The following is a 20,095-nucleotide window of genomic DNA, read 5'->3' on the forward strand; positions in this document are numbered from 1 at the left end:
TGACGTATGTTTTAGACGCGTCATGGGTCTAGAACGGGAAGTTGCGGCGAAATGACAAGCACCGAAACGGTTAGAGCCAGAGTTATAGTGCGCTCTAAATGATCTGCCTAATACTTAAGGGTAGCAACATATATAGATCCAGTCCAGAGTGTCTTTTGTCCTGCCAAATGGTACAACAAAGCAGGATCTTCGAGGTACTAAGAACGTTCCGATGCTTCGGACTGTATTGGAAGGATAATAATATTCTCCGTCATTTCCGGATCTTGCATGCGTTGATCTGCGAAATCCAGAGCAAATACCATAAACTCGTTCAAGTCAAACATCTCTACCCATTCCTTTGCTTGTAGTACAGTGATGGCATGTTGAATCCAAGTAACACAATTTTCAGTGGATTCCCTTCGAGGAAGCGGAAGATCTTCTAGACGTAATCTTACTGATGAATCTTGAACGTTGGGGGGTAGTTCCCCAATCATCACCATCCCAAGGAGGTGAGCACTTTGCACTGGATCGACATTACAACTTGATCGAAAGTACCAGTCACGCTCGAGGTTGAGGTCAGTCCAAGTCTCCGGATCTAATCGGACTCCGTTGGAAACATCGCAAGCAAAGCAATCTCTTCCTATGGAGACTTTTGGCGATACCAGTATACCCCAGTGGTAAGCGGAAAAGCCCAGTTCCTGTCTGTGTTCTCCAAGGGAGAGGTGGTCGCGATAGTGAAGGGTGACAAACACTCGACGTTTCTCATGCATGGTGGATTTTGGTTCGCACATGGCGAGTTGTCAATGAACAACTTGGCTCGAGTTAGATTTTCTATTACTTAAATGGTCACCTTCGTATATATGTCTCTTGTGGGGGTAGTCGAAGGTATAGACCTGGTAAGGCTTATGCTCTGCAGAGGCAGATGCTGCAATCAAAGGAGGTTTATCTTGGGAGGTGTCAGGAAGAGGAAGGACGCCTTGCGATGATAGACGGATTTATATCATGAAGTGACCTGAGTCTGGGCTCCAGGTATGACATGACGGTGAGGTTAGCTTCAACATCTCGTTGGCTCTGCTGACTGAATTGATGATCGTGCAACACTCAGGTAGGGTCCACGTTTGGGCGTGTGTGATATGGGTAGAGAACGGACTCGTAGGCAGGATCAGGGTTGCACCTCCAACCAGTTTCCTCTTCTTGTTCAATCCACGTAAGAAGGGGGTTGCATATAGCATCGTGATATAAGAAGTGGAGTACTCTCCATCATCTTGATTTGACCTCTAGACTTGTTTTGCTTCCGACTTACTGAGTCTCGTCCTGACCTTTGCGACACGAACCTTTGTTTCCCTCAAAGGTATTTGACACAGAGAATAAGGCAATTTTCGTTCGCATGCCTCTGTGGCCATTTCTCGTTCTCAAAGACCTCGAAGGTTTCCACCTCCAGGAAACATCGTAGCCGTCAACTATCTCATGATCGTTTGAGATAATGCATCTCATGCAAATTTGACTGAGTGTCACGAGGATCTTGAAGAAAGGACATTTTAAAGGGTCTAGAGAGCTCATAGGTACTTAGATACCTGTGTCATCAGGAGGAGACTGAGGACGAGGCTGAGCCGATGTTGAGCCGAGCCTGATTGGGTGTTTGTCAGATCCTCATGCGCGAGTCCTCCTTGGTCAGATTTGCTCCATCATAACTGATGACAAAACTATTTGAAGGAATCTGTCAATGGAATGACTGCATGACTGGCTTAGAGAAGAAGAATCAGGCACTAAACATGAATCAATCTGATTATTGGTTGAAATTGAAGAGCACAGAGGGTTTAACAGTGAGCTTGCGCGTCGTTGGGAGTCACAGCCACAAGTGGCGTTGTAGATTTGGGTGATCCGCAGCAGAGTATTTGGGCTGAGGGGCATTGGGAATTGGTATAGGCGTTGGTTGAGCCTGGTTGGGCCCAAGGGCCCCTCGGGCTAAACGCCAGTGGTTTTGGGTACGTCAAAGTGGATTAAACTGACGATGTCATCTTGAACCAGGTACGCCAGGCCTCCAGGCACCTCTCTTCATGTCCCACCATTGCCACTAAGTAAGTACCATCTACCGGCCACTAAGCTACCTAGGTACTCCCTTCATCGCTAATTGGAGCCTGAAACTCCAAGCCTAAACAAAAGCCCGCCGACCGACCCTCAGGCCTAGTGCCTATCCACGCCATCATAGGCACCCACGATTGCACCTGCCAATTACACGTAACCGCTAGCTAAAAGTAGAGGCGCCTTCCTTATATTTCTCGACTGAAGCCAAGTGAGAAGGTGCAGTCACGACGTAGTCTTTTGGCCCGTACCTGCCGTTGTCAGTGTCACTCATCGGCTACTCTATCTGCGCCCATTTCGACCACCAGTCAGACATTCAACCATTCAACCACTTCAGTCATCCAGTCTTTCTGTCGCCCGTTGGTTATCCAGCGTCCTCTCTACAATTATAACCACCCGAGGGACACGTATCCTCGCATATTCACACCTTCACACGCCCTCAGCCTAGGGCTATCCAGATTTCCCTAGCTGTCAGCCAGTCTAATCACAAGCACGCATGTTCTAAGTCTGCGAAAACAACATGGTCAGTCCACCCTATCCACCGCCCTAAACCACTCTGTCATTGACATTTCTCTCCTCTTAGGGCCAAACAAAGCGCCGTGAAGGCAAGTCCTCTCGCGCGCCCAAGTCGTCTCTGTTTGGAGGCGGCAAATCCGGCGGTGGTAATGCCGCACAACCCCAGATCAAGAAGGCCGCCTTCGAAATCACAAAAAAGAAGGAAGTCGGTGTCTCAGATCTCACTCTCCTAAGCAAAGTCTCCAATGAAGCCATCAACGACAATCTGAAGAAGCGTTTTGAGCATGGAGAAATTTATACATACATTGGCCATGTGTTGGTCTCGGTCAATCCCTTTCGAGACTTGGGCATATACACCGACGCAGTCCTCGATTCTTATCGCGGTCGTAATCGTCTCGAAGTCCCTCCTCATGTCTTCGCCGTCGCCGAGTCGGCCTATTACAACATGAAAGCTTACAAGGACAACCAATGTGTCATCATTTCTGGTGAATCCGGCGCAGGCAAAACAGAAGCCGCCAAACGCCTGATGCAGTACATCGCTAGTGTCTCTGGCGGAACCGACAGCAGAATCCAGAGAACCAAAGACATGGTCCTAGCCACCAACCCCCTCCTCGAATCCTTTGGCAACGCCAAAACCCTGCGAAACAACAACTCCTCCCGCTTCGGCAAATACCTAGAATTGGAATTCAACGAGACCGGTGAACCCGTTGGTGCCAAAATCACAAACTACCTCTTGGAAAAGTCTAGAGTTGTCGGCCAGATCACAAACGAACGCAATTTCCACATCTTCTACCAATTTACAAAGGCTGCCCCTAAAGAGTATAGAGATTTATTTGGGGTTCAGACCCCGCAGTCATACACCTATACCAGCAGATCAAAATGTTTCGATGTCCAAGGCATAGACGATGCCAGCGACTTCAACGAGACCATCGAGGCCATGAAGATCATCGGTCTCACCAAACCTGAACAAGACAACATCTTTCGCATGCTCGCCGCCATCTTGTGGATTGGCAACATCACATTCAGAGACAACGATCAAGGAGGTGTCGACATTGCCGATCAGTCTGTCGTCGATTTTGTCGCCTACCTGTTGGAGGTCGACTCAGCTCATGTTCACAAGGCCTTGACCGTCCGCATCGTCGAGACCGCTCGTGGCGGTGGCCGTCGAGGCTCCATCTATGAATCACCATTGAATCAAGTCCAGGCGGGTGCCGTCCGAGACGCCCTCGCAAAGGCAATCTACTTCAACCTCTTCGACTGGATCGTCATGCGGACAAACGTGTCACTGAGATCACAGGGTGTCGTCAAGAATACTGTGGGTATCCTGGACATTTACGGTTTTGAGATTTTCGAAAAGAATTCTTTTGAGCAGCTGTGTATCAATTATGTCAACGAAAAGCTCCAACAGATCTTCATCCAATTAACCCTCAAGACAGAACAAGAAGAATACGCCCGCGAACAGATCCAGTGGACCCCTATCAAGTATTTCGACAACAAGGTCGTCTGTTCACTCATCGAGGATAAGCGACCACCCGGTGTCTTTGCAGCTCTCAACGATGCCTGCGCCACTGCTCACGCTGACTCGGGAGCAGCTGATCAGACATTCGTTGGCCGTTTGAATTTCCTTTCCCAAAACCCCAATTTCGAAAGCAGGCAAGGCCAATTCATCATCAAACATTATGCTGGAGAGGTCAACTACCAAATAGCCGGCATGACGGACAAGAACAAAGATCAACTCCTCAAAGATCTGCTCAACCTGGTCGGTGAAAGCTCCAACAGCTTTGTCCACGAAATCTTCCCAGATCGCGTCGATCAGGACGATAAAAGGCGACCTCCAACTGCCGGTGATAAAATCAAACTGTCAGCAAACGAACTCGTCGATACGCTCATGCAAGCCCAACCCTCTTACATTCGAACCATCAAACCCAATGAGAACAAGTCTCCCAAGGAGTACAACGACGCCAATGTCATGCATCAGATCAAATATCTGGGTCTGCAAGAAAACGTCCGCATTCGCCGAGCTGGCTTCGCCTACCGTCAAACATTCGACAAGTTTGTGGAAAGATTCGCTCTGTTGTCCCCTCGATTGTCTTATGCTGGAGAATATACCTATACCGGAGACGTCCAAACTGCTTCTCGAATTATTTTCAAAGACACCAGTATCCCTGAAGAGGAGTACCAGATGGGGACGACCAAAGCCTTTATCAAGACTCCTGAAACTCTGTTTGGGTTGGAGCACATGCGAGACAGATACTGGCACAACATGGCGGTCCGGATCCAGAGAGCTTGGAGAAACTATCTCAGATATCGTGCCGAGGCCGCCACCAGGATTCAACGGTTCTGGCGAAAGTCAAAGGTCGGTGTCAAGGAGATCGAGTTTCGGGACCGTGGCCACCAACTGTTGGCTGGCCGCAAGGAGCGTCGCAGGTACAGTCTGTTGGGGTCAAGACGCTTCGCTGGTGATTATCTCGGCCTCAATTCCCCCGGCGGCCAAGGGAGGGTCCTTCGAGACGCCATCAATCTCAACCCCCAAGAACGTGCCGTTTTTTCCTCACGCTGCGAATTACTGGTCACCAAGTTCGGAAGATCCTCCAAACCCATGCCTCGAATACTGGTCCTCACCAACAAGGCTGTATATATCGTGGTCCAGAACGTTGTTCAAAACCAGCTGCATATAAGCTCGGAGAGAACTATTCCCATCGGAGCCGTCAAGTTTATCTCGACATCGAATTTGAGGGATGATTGGTTTGCTTTGGGGGTCGGGTCGTCTGCCGAACCAGACCCTCTCATCAGCTGCATCTTCAAGACGGAATTCTTCCTCCAGTTCAAGACGGTCGCAGTGGGAGGAATGAACCTCAAGATTGGACCGCAGCTCGAGTACAACAAGAAGCCCGGCAAACCGGCGGTTGTCAAGGTTCAAAAAGATCCCGCGGTACCGCGTGACGATGTCTATAAATCAGGCGTCATTCATGTACCGAACGGAGAGTCGCCCAATTCTGTTTCACGGCCGACTCCCCGGGGGAAGGCCGTTGCCAAACCAATCACCTCTGGCAAACTGCTCCGACCTGGCGGGCCTGGTGGACAATCCAAGCCTGCCGCTCGACGACCTGTCCCAGCCGCGAAACCAGCTGCTCAGACACCTCGCCCTGTTCCTACACCAGCAGCCGTCCAAGCTCCTCAACCAGTGCCCGTGGCACAGCCGATGGCTGCGCGTCCCATGCCAGGAATTCGACCAATTCCGCAGCCTTCAAACGGATTGTCATCACACACCAGAAACGAGTCAGCATCGTCCGGTCGTCACGTTCCACCACCTCCTCCGCCTCCACCAGCAGCGCCTCCTGCCGCCCAAGCACCTGCGAAGCCTCAAGCCAAGGTCAAATACGATTTCAATTCACCAAATGCTAACGAGCTTTCCATCACGGCTGGACAAATTGTCGAGATTGTGCAAAAGGAGTCAAACGGTAAGTAGACACGGAAGTAACGTGCATGCAACGATAGCTAACAAGACTTTTAGGTTGGTGGCTTTGCAAGAATCCCCAGACACAGGCACAAGGATGGACACCATCTGCATATGTTGAAGAGATAGAGCATGCGCGAGCACCTCCACCGCCGCCACCTCCAGCAGCTCCTCCGCGTGCCATTCCCACCCCGTCTGTCGTTGTCAACGGACATGCCAACCCAGCCGGCAGCGGCATGAAGACCAAGCCAGGGCCACCGCCGCCACCGGCTAAAAGACCGGTGCCAGCAGCGCGAAAGCCTGGCGTGTCGCCCGCGCGAGACAGTGGCATGAGTCTGGGTCCAGGAGATGGGAGGGACTCTGGGCGATCAACGCCGAACAGCATTGGGGGAGGAAGTCTAGCAGGAGGCCTGGCCGAGGCATTGCGGGCGAGACAAAGTGCGATGAGTGGCAAGGCCAAGGATGACGACGACGACTGGTAAATGGAGACGACAGTGCGACCTGTGGAGGCTAGGGAGTAAGACGTTGCGACGACTACATTCTACTATTTGACGCATTGAGCGATAGCAAATTGACTTGTTAGAGAGTCTCGTGACATGGAGGTATGTGGATGATGAAGATGGGATGTCTTCTGGCGAAAGAGAAGCAATTACATTGAGGAGAGGTCAAGATAGAAACGTCTGATTCCTCTGATGACGAATTCAAATTCAACCATACTTTGTAGATACATGATGATGGGTAACTCTAGTAATGTTCTGCACAAGTTGATCAAGATAGTTGTCTCATGAGGTGAGTTTGTCAGCATCAGAACATGAAGATTTCCACGTCTTGTTCGATAGTGACTGGTTCTTCTGTCTGTATCTCACTTGAACGAGGGAGGCCTTGGAGGTGACATATTCCCTTGTCTTCAACCAAACCCCGAATCATCATCATCCATTGGTCATTACCGATCCGATGATCATCCGTCGCATTTCGCATTTCGCATTTCGGCTAAATGTCGCCGTATCACAACCCCAGAGCCCCTCGATCCTCCCCACAATCATGACCTCCAGAGATACGGAGAGGGAAGGATTTCATGACCATTGGCGGCGGCTGAATTCAATCAGAAAAGCATCAATCTTTCAACGGCAATTGACCTGGTTGACAGGCCGCCCCACGTTAGGCATCACCAAGACAGACAGATTCTCTCTATGCTTAGCTGTCCAACCTTGCTTGGATGGATGCTTGACCCCCATGCTTGATAATCCCCCATGGGCCTTAAGTACGTGTCACTGTACTCTCAATTCCCAAGCGAGTAGCCGGTTCCCACGTTTTTCATCTTTGTCGACCTCGTGGGTTGTACATTTGATAAGCTGCACGTGACGATTTGTGGGATTTCGTATATAAAGCAAGCATCGACGCCAGGTTTAGACTCTCACCCTCACTCTCCCTCTCCCTCTCACTCGGACCAGTCCATTTCTTTTCAACAGACCCAACATTTCATTATCACCATGGCGACCAACAAGACATACAAAGTTCTCACGCCCACCGACGTCGAACATTTCATGACGCACGGCTACGTCAAGATTCCAGGCTGTTTCACCAAAGAAGCATCCGATGAATGGACCAAAGATGTTTGGCTTCGTTTGGGAATGTCGCCGACGGATAAATCAACCTGGACTAGAGAGAGAATTAATATGCCTGAACATCGACGTCTGGCTGTCCCGGAGTTTTCTCCCAAGGCTTGGAATGCGATCTGTGATTTGGTCGGTGGTGAAGAAAGAGTGACGGATAAGAGCAAGACTTGGAGTGATTCTTTCATTGTGAATTTGGGGACGGAGGAAAATGAGGGAAAGGAGTTTAAGCCCAAGGAGTTGGATAATTGGCATGTTGATGGTAGGTAATACGAGGGATTCGATGATGGGTTAGAGAGGGTTATGAGGATGATGTGGGCTAACGTGGTTGTGTTTAGGGGATTTCTTCACGCATTTTCTCGACTCCCCTGAACAAGGTCTTCTCGTCATTCCGTTGTACACTGATATCATTCCCAATGGTGGTGGGACATGGGTTTGTACTGAAGGACCTGCAAAGATTGGGAAATGGCTGGTAAGTTCATGTTGTTGCGATGTTGGAGAGACATGTTACACTGACTCGTGCTAAACCTGGATACACTTAGTACGATCATCCACAGGGCGTAACTCCTCAGATGATCCCAGTCTCAGATCCCGAGCCCGAGTCTGAAGACCGCTTAGCCAAATTCTATGGAACTATTCAAACCTGTGACGATTCATCTTTCCACGAAATGACCGGACAGGTCGGCGATGTCATCCTCTTGCATCCCCTGATGTTGCATTCAGCATCCAAGAATGGTCGACGACATATTCGCATCATCACCAACCCCCCAGTCTCGTTGAAACAACCGTTTGAATTCGACCGGGCTGATCCTTCCGAATATTCGTTGGTGGAGCTCAAGACGATTCAGGACCTGGGTGGATTTGACAAGCTCAAAGGATGGAAGATCACAGGAGAAAGAAAACCGGTAATTCCAGAACGACTCAAGATGCAATTGAAGTTGATGGAAGATGAAGCACGCAGATTGAAGGAAAGTGGGGTGGAATATACTGATAGGACTCAGACTGAGGATCAATTCCGTGCAAAGATGGCTGGTACGGCTGTTGTTTGAGGAAGAGGATGGAGATTAGATTTGAAGATTCTTTCGCTATCAAGAATGCAGAAGTGTAGCTTACCATTGAGCAAGGAGTATATTAGTATCTCAAGACCTCATCGGAGTCACTCAATTTGATGTCACGTGAGTTCGACTTTCTCTACTGGTCGCTCCTTCTCACATCATCAACTCGCGCCTTCCGAAATCATCCCGCCGCAACAACGGAAAGAACGCCCGGGATCGGAGTCTCTGGGGCGTTCTTTCCCAAACTTTTGCTCGGTCTTTCGGGTTATGCTTCCCCATCCACTTCCATCCGCATCTCCGTCGACATCCCAGACTCACCCCTCGACCCCGTCTTTTCACCCACAGCTCAGCTTCCCACCTCATGCAGCATCCTAAGATTACCTGTACGGGTTGTAATCTCTGTCCCCACCATTTACCATTTACCATTTACCTTTCTGGTCTCACAAATCATTGATCGCCTCGCTCCAACTGATGTTTTAAAACACATGTGATTCTGATTCTCCATGACCAACACCATTGTTCGTACCACATCGACGGCCCTTTCAGAAGAGAGAAACTCTTCAGTCTCGGCCTCGGATGATGAAAATGAAAATCCAGACCAAGCTTCGGAAACAGACGGAAACACCACCAACAACAATAAGAAAAGAAAAAGAGCTTTGAAAATTTCGTATGTTTTCCACCATTAGTCCAACCCACTAGCTAGCATCTTGCTCATGTGCTCAAAGATGCGAATTATGTAAACAGAGAAAGGTCAAATGCGATCGAGTCGAACCCGCCTGTGGGTGGTGTTCGCGAAACAACAGACCATGTGTCTACAAAGAACGTCAAAAGCCTGGTCTTCGTGTCGGCTATGGACGTGAGCTCGAGGATAAGATCAATCGTCTGGAAGCTCTTCTTCAGCATATGGGTCGTCGTCTCGAGGATCATATCAGCATCCATGGCGACACTCCAACTCACGGTCCAGGTTCTGTTCGAATGACCTCACAAACGACTCCATATTCAAACTATGCTCGGTCTGATCCCCGGCCTTCCAATGCAAGTGTCGATACTCCACTATCCGAAACACGCTGGTCCAACCACAATGCCTACGAACGATTGCAATACCCGTCTCGTGCTCAAGATGCCATGTCCATTCGGTCTGTCGTGGATACGGGAAACCCTGATCTTCTCTCTCAAAGCGACAGAGCTTCCACTGCTTGGCCTGCAGTGTCAACCCCTACTTCTACCATGCCAGATTCAGAGCTTCCTCCATACGACCTCCTCTATACTTTGGTCGATTTGTACTTCAAGCACGTCAATCCATGGTCACCCATTCTCGATCGCAAGGCCACATTTGATGCATTTTTCGGCTCTCAGACAATGGCCGAGGCGGATCGCATTTTACTCCATGCAATAGTCGCAACCACTCTGAGATTTTCAAAGGATACGCGTCTCAACCCCGATCTCCGAAGTCAATTCTACAATATTTCCCGTCAGAAAATCATGCTCTATGCATTCGATCATGCTAATGTCAGGGCCCTTCAGGCTTTGGTCGTATTGGCTGTTGACGTCTTGGGCTCTTCGAATGGCCAACAAGGATGGAATCTCCTGGCTTTGATCGCTCGAAACATTGTCCAGCTAGGTCTCGACGTCGAGAAGAACTCATACCTCGAATCTGCAGCCTATCCTTCTGCCACACTTCTACAGGCCTCACAGCCAAAGTCTTGGATCGAAAGTGAAGAGAGAAGACGGTTATGCTGGATGACTTTTGTCTTGGACCGTTACGCGACAGTCGCCACTGCAGATGCTTTCACTCTCGATGAACGATTGATGGATCGGTGTCTCCCTTGTCGCTATGATCTCTTCTCTCGTAACGAACCGGTCGAGACGAGATGGCGACGTCCTATCGCTAAGCACGAAACCTTTGCCCAGACGGAGCTGGTCTTGAATCGCACCGAGAATCTCGGCAGCTTCTCTTACCATTGTGAAGTTTTGGGTATTCTCAGTCGAATTCATCGATTTCTCCATCAGCCACTCAACATCACCCAGCGCTCTGATATTCTTCGCTGGAGAGACACATACCGCGAACTCGACGGCGAGCTGAACACCTGGCTGCAAAATCTACCCGGAGAATATGGCAAGATCTCTCAACTTTGTCACTCTGACCCAGGAAGTCGAATTTCCAATTGGATCATGCTGCACGCAGCTTTTGTCACATCTGTTATTCGATTGCATTCATCTGCCGCATATCCGACCATCAAATCCAACGTATTTACGCCTTCATATCACGCCATCCAACGCTGTCTCGGTGCGGTTGAAAGCTTACGAGAGATTGCTCAGGATGTCCTCAATACCGGCATGTTAGCACTCCTGGGCCACCCGTTTGCCTTTTCCCTCTGGGTATCAGCTCGACTCTTGCTGGTTCATGCCGCAACAATGGAATGTGAAGTTGACCCCAAGATTTCATTTTTCATTTCCACTCTTCAACAAATGGGTCAACATTGGCAGGTCGCTAGAGATTATGCGCGGATCCTGAGTGATGTGGTCCAGGAGGCAAGCACCGGCACAGGAAGGAATCTGACGACGATGAGAAGGTGAGTCAAGCACTGTCAACAGATTTCGACATGAAGTGCCTCGATGGTACATCCCCTCCTCGTTAGACCATAACTAATCATCTTGACTAGAATCGCCTACGATCTTTGCCACCTCACCTCTCACCGACCCCGAACCACGCTCGAACCCATCTCCACCCATCCCTCCACTCAAAGTGAACTAGAATATCTTGAGATCTTTGACTTTTTCAACTACCCTCGCTTGAAGACCCTCTCCAGTGGTGCCACAACCACCAACAATGCCGACTTTGACGGATCTTCGACAATCACTTCAATCGGCGATTCCACCCCCACACATCTCCAGAACCTCAGCCAAGGTCAGGCACAATCGCTGAGAGCCACTCCAGTAGCAGTCTTTGTGCCCAGTGCAGAGTCAGATTGGCTGCTTTTCAAACCTCCCTATGAGTAGCTTTGAGGAATATTTTGATATGACAAAGGTGTGTTATGGTATGGAGGAGATGATATGTATCATGATTATGTTCCAAGGGAGGATCTATTGCTATATACCCCTAGGATGCAGATGGCGGTTGATGATGTAGTCGATGAGTACGCAATGGATCTAATGAATGGAGCTCCGAAACACTTCAAGACTTCGACTTGATGATAATGTTGAAAGCTTTTATCAACTATTTGCTGTTGACCTATATGCATTAAACCTCGCACAAGATATGATAGAGTATACAATTTTCAAACCAGATATGTCCCCGGTCCATCATATGAACAAACTCCAAAGCACCAGCTCATCATATCTCATTGGTATAAAACACAAACGCCAATTTTCCCCTACCTTGCCATCTGATGAATGTCAGCCCAGGCCAAATATCACGGCAAAGGCGCCTGTGCTTCATTCGCACTGTCCGACTTGATCTTCAGAGGCTTTGGACTCCCCGCCGACGACTTATCCGACCCATCCCTCGACACCAACAACCCCTTAGTCCTCCCAACATTCAACCCTTTCTCGACCTCCACCCGACTAATCTGCAATAACTCCCTCGGCAAACCCATCGACTCCAAAAACCTGACCGAATCCGTCCACTCAACCTCTTTCCTCTGTTTCGACCACTTCAACTCCTGGGCCATAATATCAATCACACGAGGCAAAGCCTGCAAGGCGGCCTGGGCGTTTAGAAAACTCAATCTCGTTCGTCGCGCCAATACGTCCACCGCCGTCTGCGCGTATTCACTACGTACAGCGAATCGCACTTCTCCGTCGACGAACGGATATAACGGTGAGAGACGCTGTCCTCGTAGTGGGAAAGGGGAGTTTTCAACGGGAGAGGATAGTGCAGCCACGTCCCATGCTCGGTCGCCGTAGTTGGTGGCAATGTGTTTCGCGACTTCGGTTTCAAGCCCGAATTGTTGGATTAGGTTGATGAATAAGGTGGTGGAATACCCGTGCGCGCCGAGGAGGCGGATATGGTGGGTTTGACAGGTTCCGTCGAGGAAGGGGGTGGTGGAGGTGGAGGTGGTGGAGGTGGTGTCGATGCCATTGACGCCGGATATGTCCGGTGCGTTGGAAATGGGTTTTGGTTCGAGTTTGAATACTTGAATGGCTTTGTCGACGGCATCTTCGGCCATTTGTCGATAAGTGGTCCATTTGCCGCCGGCGCATGTTACGAGACCGGAGGGGGAGACGTTGACGAGATGGCTGCGGACGAGGGATTCGGTGTTTTTGGAGTTTGGGTCGCGTACGAGGGGGCGGATGCCTGGAAGATGGTCAAAGTCAGTTTGTCTGTGTGGGAGGATAGGATATAGTTGGAGTGGCCGTCTTGAGAGACAGAGAGAGATATCATCCTTACCTGACCAAGCTGCCAAAATATCAGATCTTTGAACTTCAATATCCGGTGTCAAATATGTTCGGATCTCGTCGAGAATCCATTCAATGTCCTTTTCACCGGCAACTGGATTCTGTTCGATCGAACAAGGAGCATCCGTGGTTCCTGCAATCGTGTTTCCTTGCCAAGGGAGGAAGAAAATCACTCGACCATCGGATGTCGAAGGGTCGATCAGGCCCATATTTTGAGGACTGAGATATCCCGGTAACACGACATGGACACCCAGAGAAGGTGCGACGATTTCTTTCCTGGTCGGCTCGTCCATCTGTTCAATCGCATCGGCAAATGGACCTGTCGCGTTGATTATGCCTTTGGCCTTGATGGGAAACGTCTCTTTCCCGGCTTTGTCACCGTTCTTTTCTGCAATCAGATCACGCACTTGAGCACCAATCAGTTTCCCGTCGGCGTCTTTCTCCAGACTCGTGACTTCAAGGTGATTGACGGTCGTGGCGCCATAGAGGTGAGCGGTCATGGCCAGAGAAATGTTCATGCGCGAATCGTTATGCTGCCCATCATAGTACACCAATGCACCGATCAGATTATCCTTTCTCAACATGGGAAATGCATCGAGAGCTTTACTTCGCGGAAGGAAATACGAGCTCTCAATCCCTTCCGAACCGGCCAGGAGATCGTAGAATTTCGTACCCGCCCAGAAATATGGAGCTTGCCACCATTTCTGCAACGGCAACATAATCGGTAGCCATGATGAAAGATGAGGCGCCGTGTACAAGAAGCTTTTCCGCTCGTGGAGCGCCTCTCTCACGAGTTGGTATTGATTGTAATCGAGGTTCCACACGGCTTTTTCCAAATACCTCACACCGCCGTGAACCAGTTTTGTCGACTTGCTGCTCGTGCCACTGCTGAAGTCGTCTCTGTCCACCACAGCCACCTTGAGACCTCTGGTTGCTGCATCGAGAGCGATTCCCGTTCCCGTAGCTCCACCGCCAATGACGAGAAGATCGTACTCTTCCGTGGGTGACGATGCGGAGTTCTTCAATTTGGCGATTTGCTCGGCTCGAGATTGGATCTTCGGGAAATGAGGTGGGATGATGTGTCCATTTTCGTCTCGTCTGGGAGGTTTGGGTGCCATCGAGTCCGCTCCCGGCACATTTCTGGGTCTGTATGTGATGTACATGACGGCGCCGCCGGCACCTGCCAGACCGACACCGTAGGCGAGTGGCTTCCAGAGCCGGCGAGGAGAAAATCGAGAAGCCATATTTCGTGAAGTCTTGTAAAGGTGATGAGGAGGTTGGACAGACAAGAAGAACGTTGGCGGAAAGCCAACAGAGTCAGTTAATAGTAACTCAGAAACTCGACCAAAGTTCAGAAACCCAATTCAATGGTTCCTGATGGGAATGACGTCAGTTCGATGCCCTCGACCGAACCTTGACTCAAGTTCAAAAGAGTTTGTAAAGGATTTGTAGAGGTAGAACCAGAATGTCAAGTGGTCTGATTTCTACAAGACACAACTCACTGGATCACACAGTCATGTTATATCAACAGTCAAGAATGAAAGTCCACATTTGGTCAATAATGCAAGCAACAGATAACCGCCTGTCAAATGCCCACCCATCATGATTAACTTTTTATCTTCTCGGAGCATTTGCATGTCCGAACGCAACCTTCAATAGGAATAAACTGTCCACAATAAAGGACCACAAACCCCTCCTCCAGCATCGTATGCCATCTCTCGTAAGGATGAGTGTTTTGGCTGAGGAAGCAGATGAGTGAGCAATCAAAGAGCTTGATCCTTGGGAGAAGTCTTGAACGTTGGAGATCTACATGCATCTCGGTGGAATGATGCCGAGAGGATGGAGATCCTTGGCTTTCGGTCATATTTTACCGAGAAACCTCGACTTCGGTGTTGCTCGAGCCATATGCAAGTTGTTCTAAGGGTCTTTGTGGGTTTCTTCTAGTCGACTTCCATTTCGAGGAGCAATTTTACAAAGATCTTGTAATTACAATGGTCCGACAACTCGGGTGTTGAGGTCCATGTTGGCTGGCTGGTAGATGTGTATATACAGTATAGGTACCTACAGCCAACCACCAATGTGTCGATACTTGCTCCCACCAAAATTCAGCTCATGTGATCTTGATCACGATCACTCAGCAGCTTGCAAACCATTACTGTGGCTGGCTCTTCCTGATCTGTACTTTGAACAAGCCTTGAATTATAATATTTCTCTACGACACCCTGGAGAAGCTGGTTCGAGAATGATCATCTTTGCGATGGCCGCTGGGAGACCCTCATCTTATATAGTTCTCGCGCCCTAACTCGCCTTCTGATCGAGACAGACTACAAGAGCTTCCATTTATTGTGTATGCTAGGAAACTATCCCAAAATCCATGTCGATATTATCAACTATCATCTATGTGAACCCTCATCATCATATGGGTAGAATTGACACGTGATGTCCCATCCCATTCAAGAGCCGTAGCCCCATAGTTTCACACAGCATTCAAGACACTAGTCAAGCCTCAACCCTCCACCCTCGCTCTATTATTTTCCTCCGACGGTGGAGTGAAGGTTTATACATATGCCGACGAAGCCACATGCGGGGCACTTGGCAGTCGACATCATCTCAGGTTGCTGAAGATGCACTTCGGGGTCCAAATGCCCGGATTGCGCCTCCCGGTGCATCCGCCTTCTCCGCATTGTAGACGAGGGTTACATTTATTTTCTCTCTAGACTGTCGATGAACAGGTCGAGGTGCATGTCGTGTCAGATTCCCCGCGTCTACCTCCATGAGATGACCCTGGAGTTTTCCTCGCCTAATGCTGAAAGACCCTTGGAGTCCACTAGACCGAGGTCAGAAATGATCTGTCCGTTTGGCTTGTGGAGCACATTCACGTTCATATTCACCTCGCGCTGTTCGCGTGGGAAGGGTCTTTCCCCATGCTCGGGGTAATGCGAAGAAGGAGACCGAGACTGGTAAAAAAACGTCGAGTTCGGGGATCCAATCTAAACCATGCTAAACAATGTGCCACGCCCGCGTGAGTATGCGCGCCAGGTATACTCGTACCAGCCTTAATCCAAATGTGTATCCATCCGACCAGGTGTAATCAGACTACTTACTCTGCACCTGGCATCCTTGGAATTGGCACATGCAACAACACCCCCGCCATGTTTTATAAGTTGAGGTCCAACCCCTCTCTGGAGTTGCTCCAGATCACTTCGTCTTTCCCCATTGTCCTACCCCAGGTTCTCGTCCTTTGATCACTTGGTTCTCACTGAAAATACATCAAGCTTCACCATGGGCAGCACGTCAGAGGTCTTTGTTGGTTCAATAGACCAAGGAACGACGAGTTCCAGGTTCTTGATTTTCAATAAACAGGGTGAACCTGTTGCGTCACATCAGCTTGAATTTAAGCAAATCTACCCTCAACCGGGGTGCGTGAGCTCAAACATGTGGCGTTTGTGTATTGTATCTCGCTGACTTGTTTAGATGGCATGAGCATGACCCTCTAGAAATTGTGTCTTCGGTCGAGAAGTGTATCGATGGTGCCGTCGCCCAGTTCGAGACACAAGGCCACAATATCAACAGCATCAAGGCCATCGGTATCACGAATCAGCGTGAGACGACTGTACTATGGGACCAGCAAACTGGAGAGCCTTTGTACAATGCCATTGTGTGGACAGACACCAGAACTCAAAATATGATTCGAAAGATCAAACACAGACTCGGAGCCGACCTTTTGAATGAAATTTCCGGTCTTCCACTATCGACATATCCCTCAGTCGGAAAGTTGCTGTGGCTTCTGGAGAACGAACCAAAGGTGAAGACGGCTTACGACAAAGGAGTGCTTGCATTTGGTACCATTGATGCCTGGTTGGTCTACAAGCTAAATGGAGGTACGTATTGTTCTTTTCTACCTAAATGATTGGGGAAGGGGAAACTAACTCAGTACAGGCCCCAAGCGAAACATTTTCGTTTCCGACCCATCCAATGCTTCTCGAACATTATTCATGAACATCTCGACCTTACAATACGATGAGTCTCTCATCGACTTCTTCCGAATCGACCCAACCAAAGTTCATCTCCCCAAGATCGTCCACTCTTCCGACGCCACTGCGTATGGCTCCTTGACCACCACCGTTCTCAAAGGCATCCCCATCACTGGCGTTTTGGGCGATCAATCCGCTGCGCTTGTGGGTCAGAAAGGATTCACACCTGGTCTAGCCAAGAACACGTATGGAACTGGAAGTTTCATTCTGTACAATGTGGGAGACAAGCCAGTGATTTCGAAACATGGGTTGTTGACCACTGTGGCCTTTGACTTTGGCGGCTCCACCAAGCCTCAATATGCATTGGAAGGTAGCATTGCCGTCGCAGGATCCAGTGTCAAGTTCCTGGTCGACAATCTCGGCTTCATCGAGTCATCGAGTAAGATCAGCTCTCTTGCCGAGACGGTCGAAGATAATGGCGGCGTCACATTCGTCACTGCTTTCAGCGGTCTATTCGCACCATATTGGATCGATGACGCGAGAGGAACCCTCTTCGGTATCACTGCGTACACGCAGCGCGGACACATTGCCCGTGCAACTCTTGAAGCCACTTGTTTCCAGACAAAAGCTATCTTGGTGGCCATGGAGAAGGACAGCGGTCACAAACTCACCGAGTTGGCCGTCGATGGTGGAATGTGCAATTCAGATCTCACTATGCAGACCCAGTCGGACCTCATCAGTATCCCAGTGGTCCGTCCAGCTATGCGTGAGACGACTGCTTTGGGCGCTGCTATTGCTGCTGGTCTGGCCGTGGGTGTTTGGAATGATATCGACGAGCTAAAGCAGATCAATACCGAGGGTATGACTAAATTCAGCCCAAGCATCGGTCAAGATGCCGCCGAGACTCGTTTCGCTCGCTGGGAGAAGGCTGTTGAAATGAGTAAAGGCTGGGCCAACTGAGAGTTGGACAGATGGGCTGTTGAAATGCCCGGCTGGCGTTTGTCGTATGTGCAAGTAAATATATCCATTTCTTTAGGCCGTTGATGAAGCAAAAGTAAATTATACGCCCTTATAAGCACCAAATCTGATTGCCATAGCATGGACGACTCCCAATAGATCGTCGTATAGGTAACTTGTACATGGAGATTATTGGTGTCCTTGGACCAAATAGGGCTTCTGACAGGAGACCCTAATGAGTACCTAAATTCAGTATCCTGTCGTTAGCGCGGAGCCCATTCAAAATAATATCCCGACATTCTATCTCAACGAATACTTCCTACTTCCTACTTCCTCAAACCCCCCAACCCTTCCACACAACATGTCTTCCAAACTCCCAACATCAGCCCTATTAGTCCTCCTCTCCATCATCATCTACTCCCAATCACCAGTCCTACTACAACTCCTTGGCCAAGCCAACATCGACAAAACCAGACTCATCAAATGGTCCAACAGCAAACCCTTGAACAACCACGACTGCAAAGTCATGCACCAAGCAGATGCATGTGAGGACGTCAAGATCCATTATGCATCCAACACTGCATTTCTCGCCTGTGGAGATCCAATCGGCCGCACCAATTGGTATCCATGCGCAGGAGTCCGTCACCCGGAAAAACGAGCAGAAGCTTCGTTTCGTGAACAGTTGTTCAAATATGATATTAAAAGCGGGTTGACGACAAAGTTGGAGTTGGAGGGGTTTGATGGGGATTTCATCACGCATGGGATTGATGTTTATGAGTTTCCGGACGACTCTACGAAAGTAGGTTGACAAATTGGCTCCGCCGTGTGTCTTCAAAGAAGGCGGAAGAGGAAGAAGATGATGATGATTCACTCACTCACATACTAACTTCCTCCCGACTTACAGGTCCACATCTTCGCCGTCAATCACGGTCGAACAGGAGACTCGATCGAGATCTTTTCTCACAACCTAGGTTCCAATACAGCCAAACTGATCAAGAAAGTCACCCATCCAAATATCAAGACCGCCAATGGTGTCTCTGCAATGGGTCCTTTGTAAGATTCATACACTTACGTATGGAAATTCATATTGACATTATATGTTCCATGCAGCGACTTCTACATCACCAACGACCACTACTTTGCCCGTGGCCCGCTACGCGTTCTTGAAGAAACATATGGCCCTTTTACCTGGTCGACAAACGTCCAGTATTGTGACGCGAATAACCCTGTAAGTTTGTTGCCGATTTGATCTAATCTACAAATCTACAAGTTAACGAATCCGCGCTTCTAATCCAAGTTTTCTTATCGATCTAGGAAGTAATCTGTAAACAAGCAACCGGAACATTTCCTGGCGCCAACGGGATCAATTCATGGAATGATCGACTTTTCGTGGGAGATGCGAGAAATGGAACTGTGACGGTATTTCAAATCCAGGAGGATAGGAGTTTGACATGGTTAAGACAAATTGTGAGTTACGTTGATGTCCTTTATGTCCTTATGTCTGTATATTGTTGACTGACTAATTGGCGATTTTCTAATCTTCTAAATAGGACCTAGGAGCCGCAGCGGATAATATCAATATTCTACCTACGACCGGTGATCCCATTGTTGCAGGTAAGTACCTCAAGTCTTCATTGGAAAGTGCTTAGAAAACATGGGATATGAAATGGTGTAATTACTAGGAAATTGATTGATACATACTGACGATTCATTCTATCAAAAGTCTTTCCGACATTAGAAGATTTGCCTGCATATCTCGATAATGTGCGTTCACTGGGAAAGGACTTCCTTGTTCCTGCTGCAGCACTGCGACTTGATAGTTCTAGGGACTATACGCCGGAACTGATTTATTTTGACGACGGGTCAGTTGTCAGCTTTATGACTACGGGGGCGGTTGACCCGTATAATCGGCTGTTTATCGCTTCGAGCGTTTTGCAGTTTGGCGGGTTTGCGGTTTGTAAGTTACGGCCAGGAGCTGTTGTATAGAATAGAAATGATGATTCCATATGAGAAGGAATATGAAGTATTAAACGGTAGTCAGAGGTTTCTGGTGATACATATCTC

At 49.0% G+C, this 20,095-nt stretch overlaps 6 protein-coding genes across 6 annotated transcripts; 5 read left to right on the top strand and 1 right to left on the bottom strand.

Annotated features, from left to right (window-relative positions):
* Window positions 1-2,287: 2,287 nt before the first annotated feature.
* On the top strand, window positions 2,288-6,835 carry PV10_06262 (myosin-1). Its single transcript, XM_016371036.1, has 3 exons — window positions 2,288-2,584; window positions 2,645-6,038; window positions 6,092-6,835. The coding sequence occupies exons 1-3, from the start codon at window positions 2,582-2,584 to the stop codon at window positions 6,514-6,516; spliced, it is 3,822 nt and encodes a 1,273-aa protein (XP_016223329.1). The 5' UTR covers window positions 2,288-2,581; the 3' UTR covers window positions 6,517-6,835.
* A 619-nt stretch (window positions 6,836-7,454) lies between these two features.
* Window positions 7,455-8,803, top strand: PV10_06263 (uncharacterized protein). Its single transcript, XM_016371037.1, has 3 exons — window positions 7,455-7,909; window positions 7,986-8,119; window positions 8,190-8,803. Exons 1-3 carry the CDS (start codon window positions 7,525-7,527, stop codon window positions 8,694-8,696), a joined length of 1,026 nt encoding a protein of 341 aa, XP_016223330.1. The 5' UTR covers window positions 7,455-7,524; the 3' UTR covers window positions 8,697-8,803.
* A 281-nt stretch (window positions 8,804-9,084) lies between these two features.
* PV10_06264 (uncharacterized protein) lies at window positions 9,085-11,883 on the top strand. Its single transcript, XM_016371038.1, has 3 exons — window positions 9,085-9,369; window positions 9,428-11,275; window positions 11,366-11,883. Exons 1-3 carry the CDS (start codon window positions 9,206-9,208, stop codon window positions 11,700-11,702), a joined length of 2,349 nt encoding a protein of 782 aa, XP_016223331.1. The 5' UTR covers window positions 9,085-9,205; the 3' UTR covers window positions 11,703-11,883.
* An 11-nt stretch (window positions 11,884-11,894) lies between these two features.
* Window positions 11,895-14,571, bottom strand: PV10_06265 (uncharacterized protein). Its single transcript, XM_016371039.1, has 2 exons — window positions 13,093-14,571; window positions 11,895-12,999 (listed from the first exon to the last, which is right to left on the bottom strand). Exons 1-2 carry the CDS (start codon window positions 14,342-14,344, stop codon window positions 12,116-12,118), a joined length of 2,136 nt encoding a protein of 711 aa, XP_016223332.1. The 5' UTR covers window positions 14,345-14,571; the 3' UTR covers window positions 11,895-12,115.
* Window positions 14,572-16,382: 1,811 nt separating this feature from the next.
* PV10_06266 (glycerol kinase) lies at window positions 16,383-18,034 on the top strand (the record flags this gene model as incomplete). Its single annotated transcript, XM_016371040.1, has 3 exons — window positions 16,383-16,519; window positions 16,575-16,981; window positions 17,040-18,034. 3 exons carry the CDS (start codon window positions 16,383-16,385, stop codon window positions 18,032-18,034), a joined length of 1,539 nt encoding a protein of 512 aa, XP_016223333.1.
* Window positions 18,035-18,375: 341 nt separating this feature from the next.
* PV10_06267 (uncharacterized protein) lies at window positions 18,376-20,068 on the top strand. Its single transcript, XM_016371041.1, has 6 exons — window positions 18,376-18,830; window positions 18,936-19,084; window positions 19,142-19,259; window positions 19,346-19,498; window positions 19,582-19,645; window positions 19,755-20,068. Exons 1-6 carry the CDS (start codon window positions 18,393-18,395, stop codon window positions 20,015-20,017), a joined length of 1,185 nt encoding a protein of 394 aa, XP_016223334.1. The 5' UTR covers window positions 18,376-18,392; the 3' UTR covers window positions 20,018-20,068.
* The last annotated feature ends 27 nt before the right edge of the window (window positions 20,069-20,095 follow it).

The sequence above is a fragment of the Exophiala mesophila genome (assembly GCF_000836275.1).
Source record: "Exophiala mesophila strain CBS 40295 unplaced genomic scaffold supercont1.4, whole genome shotgun sequence".
Lineage (NCBI taxonomy): Eukaryota > Fungi > Ascomycota > Eurotiomycetes > Chaetothyriales > Herpotrichiellaceae > Exophiala > Exophiala mesophila.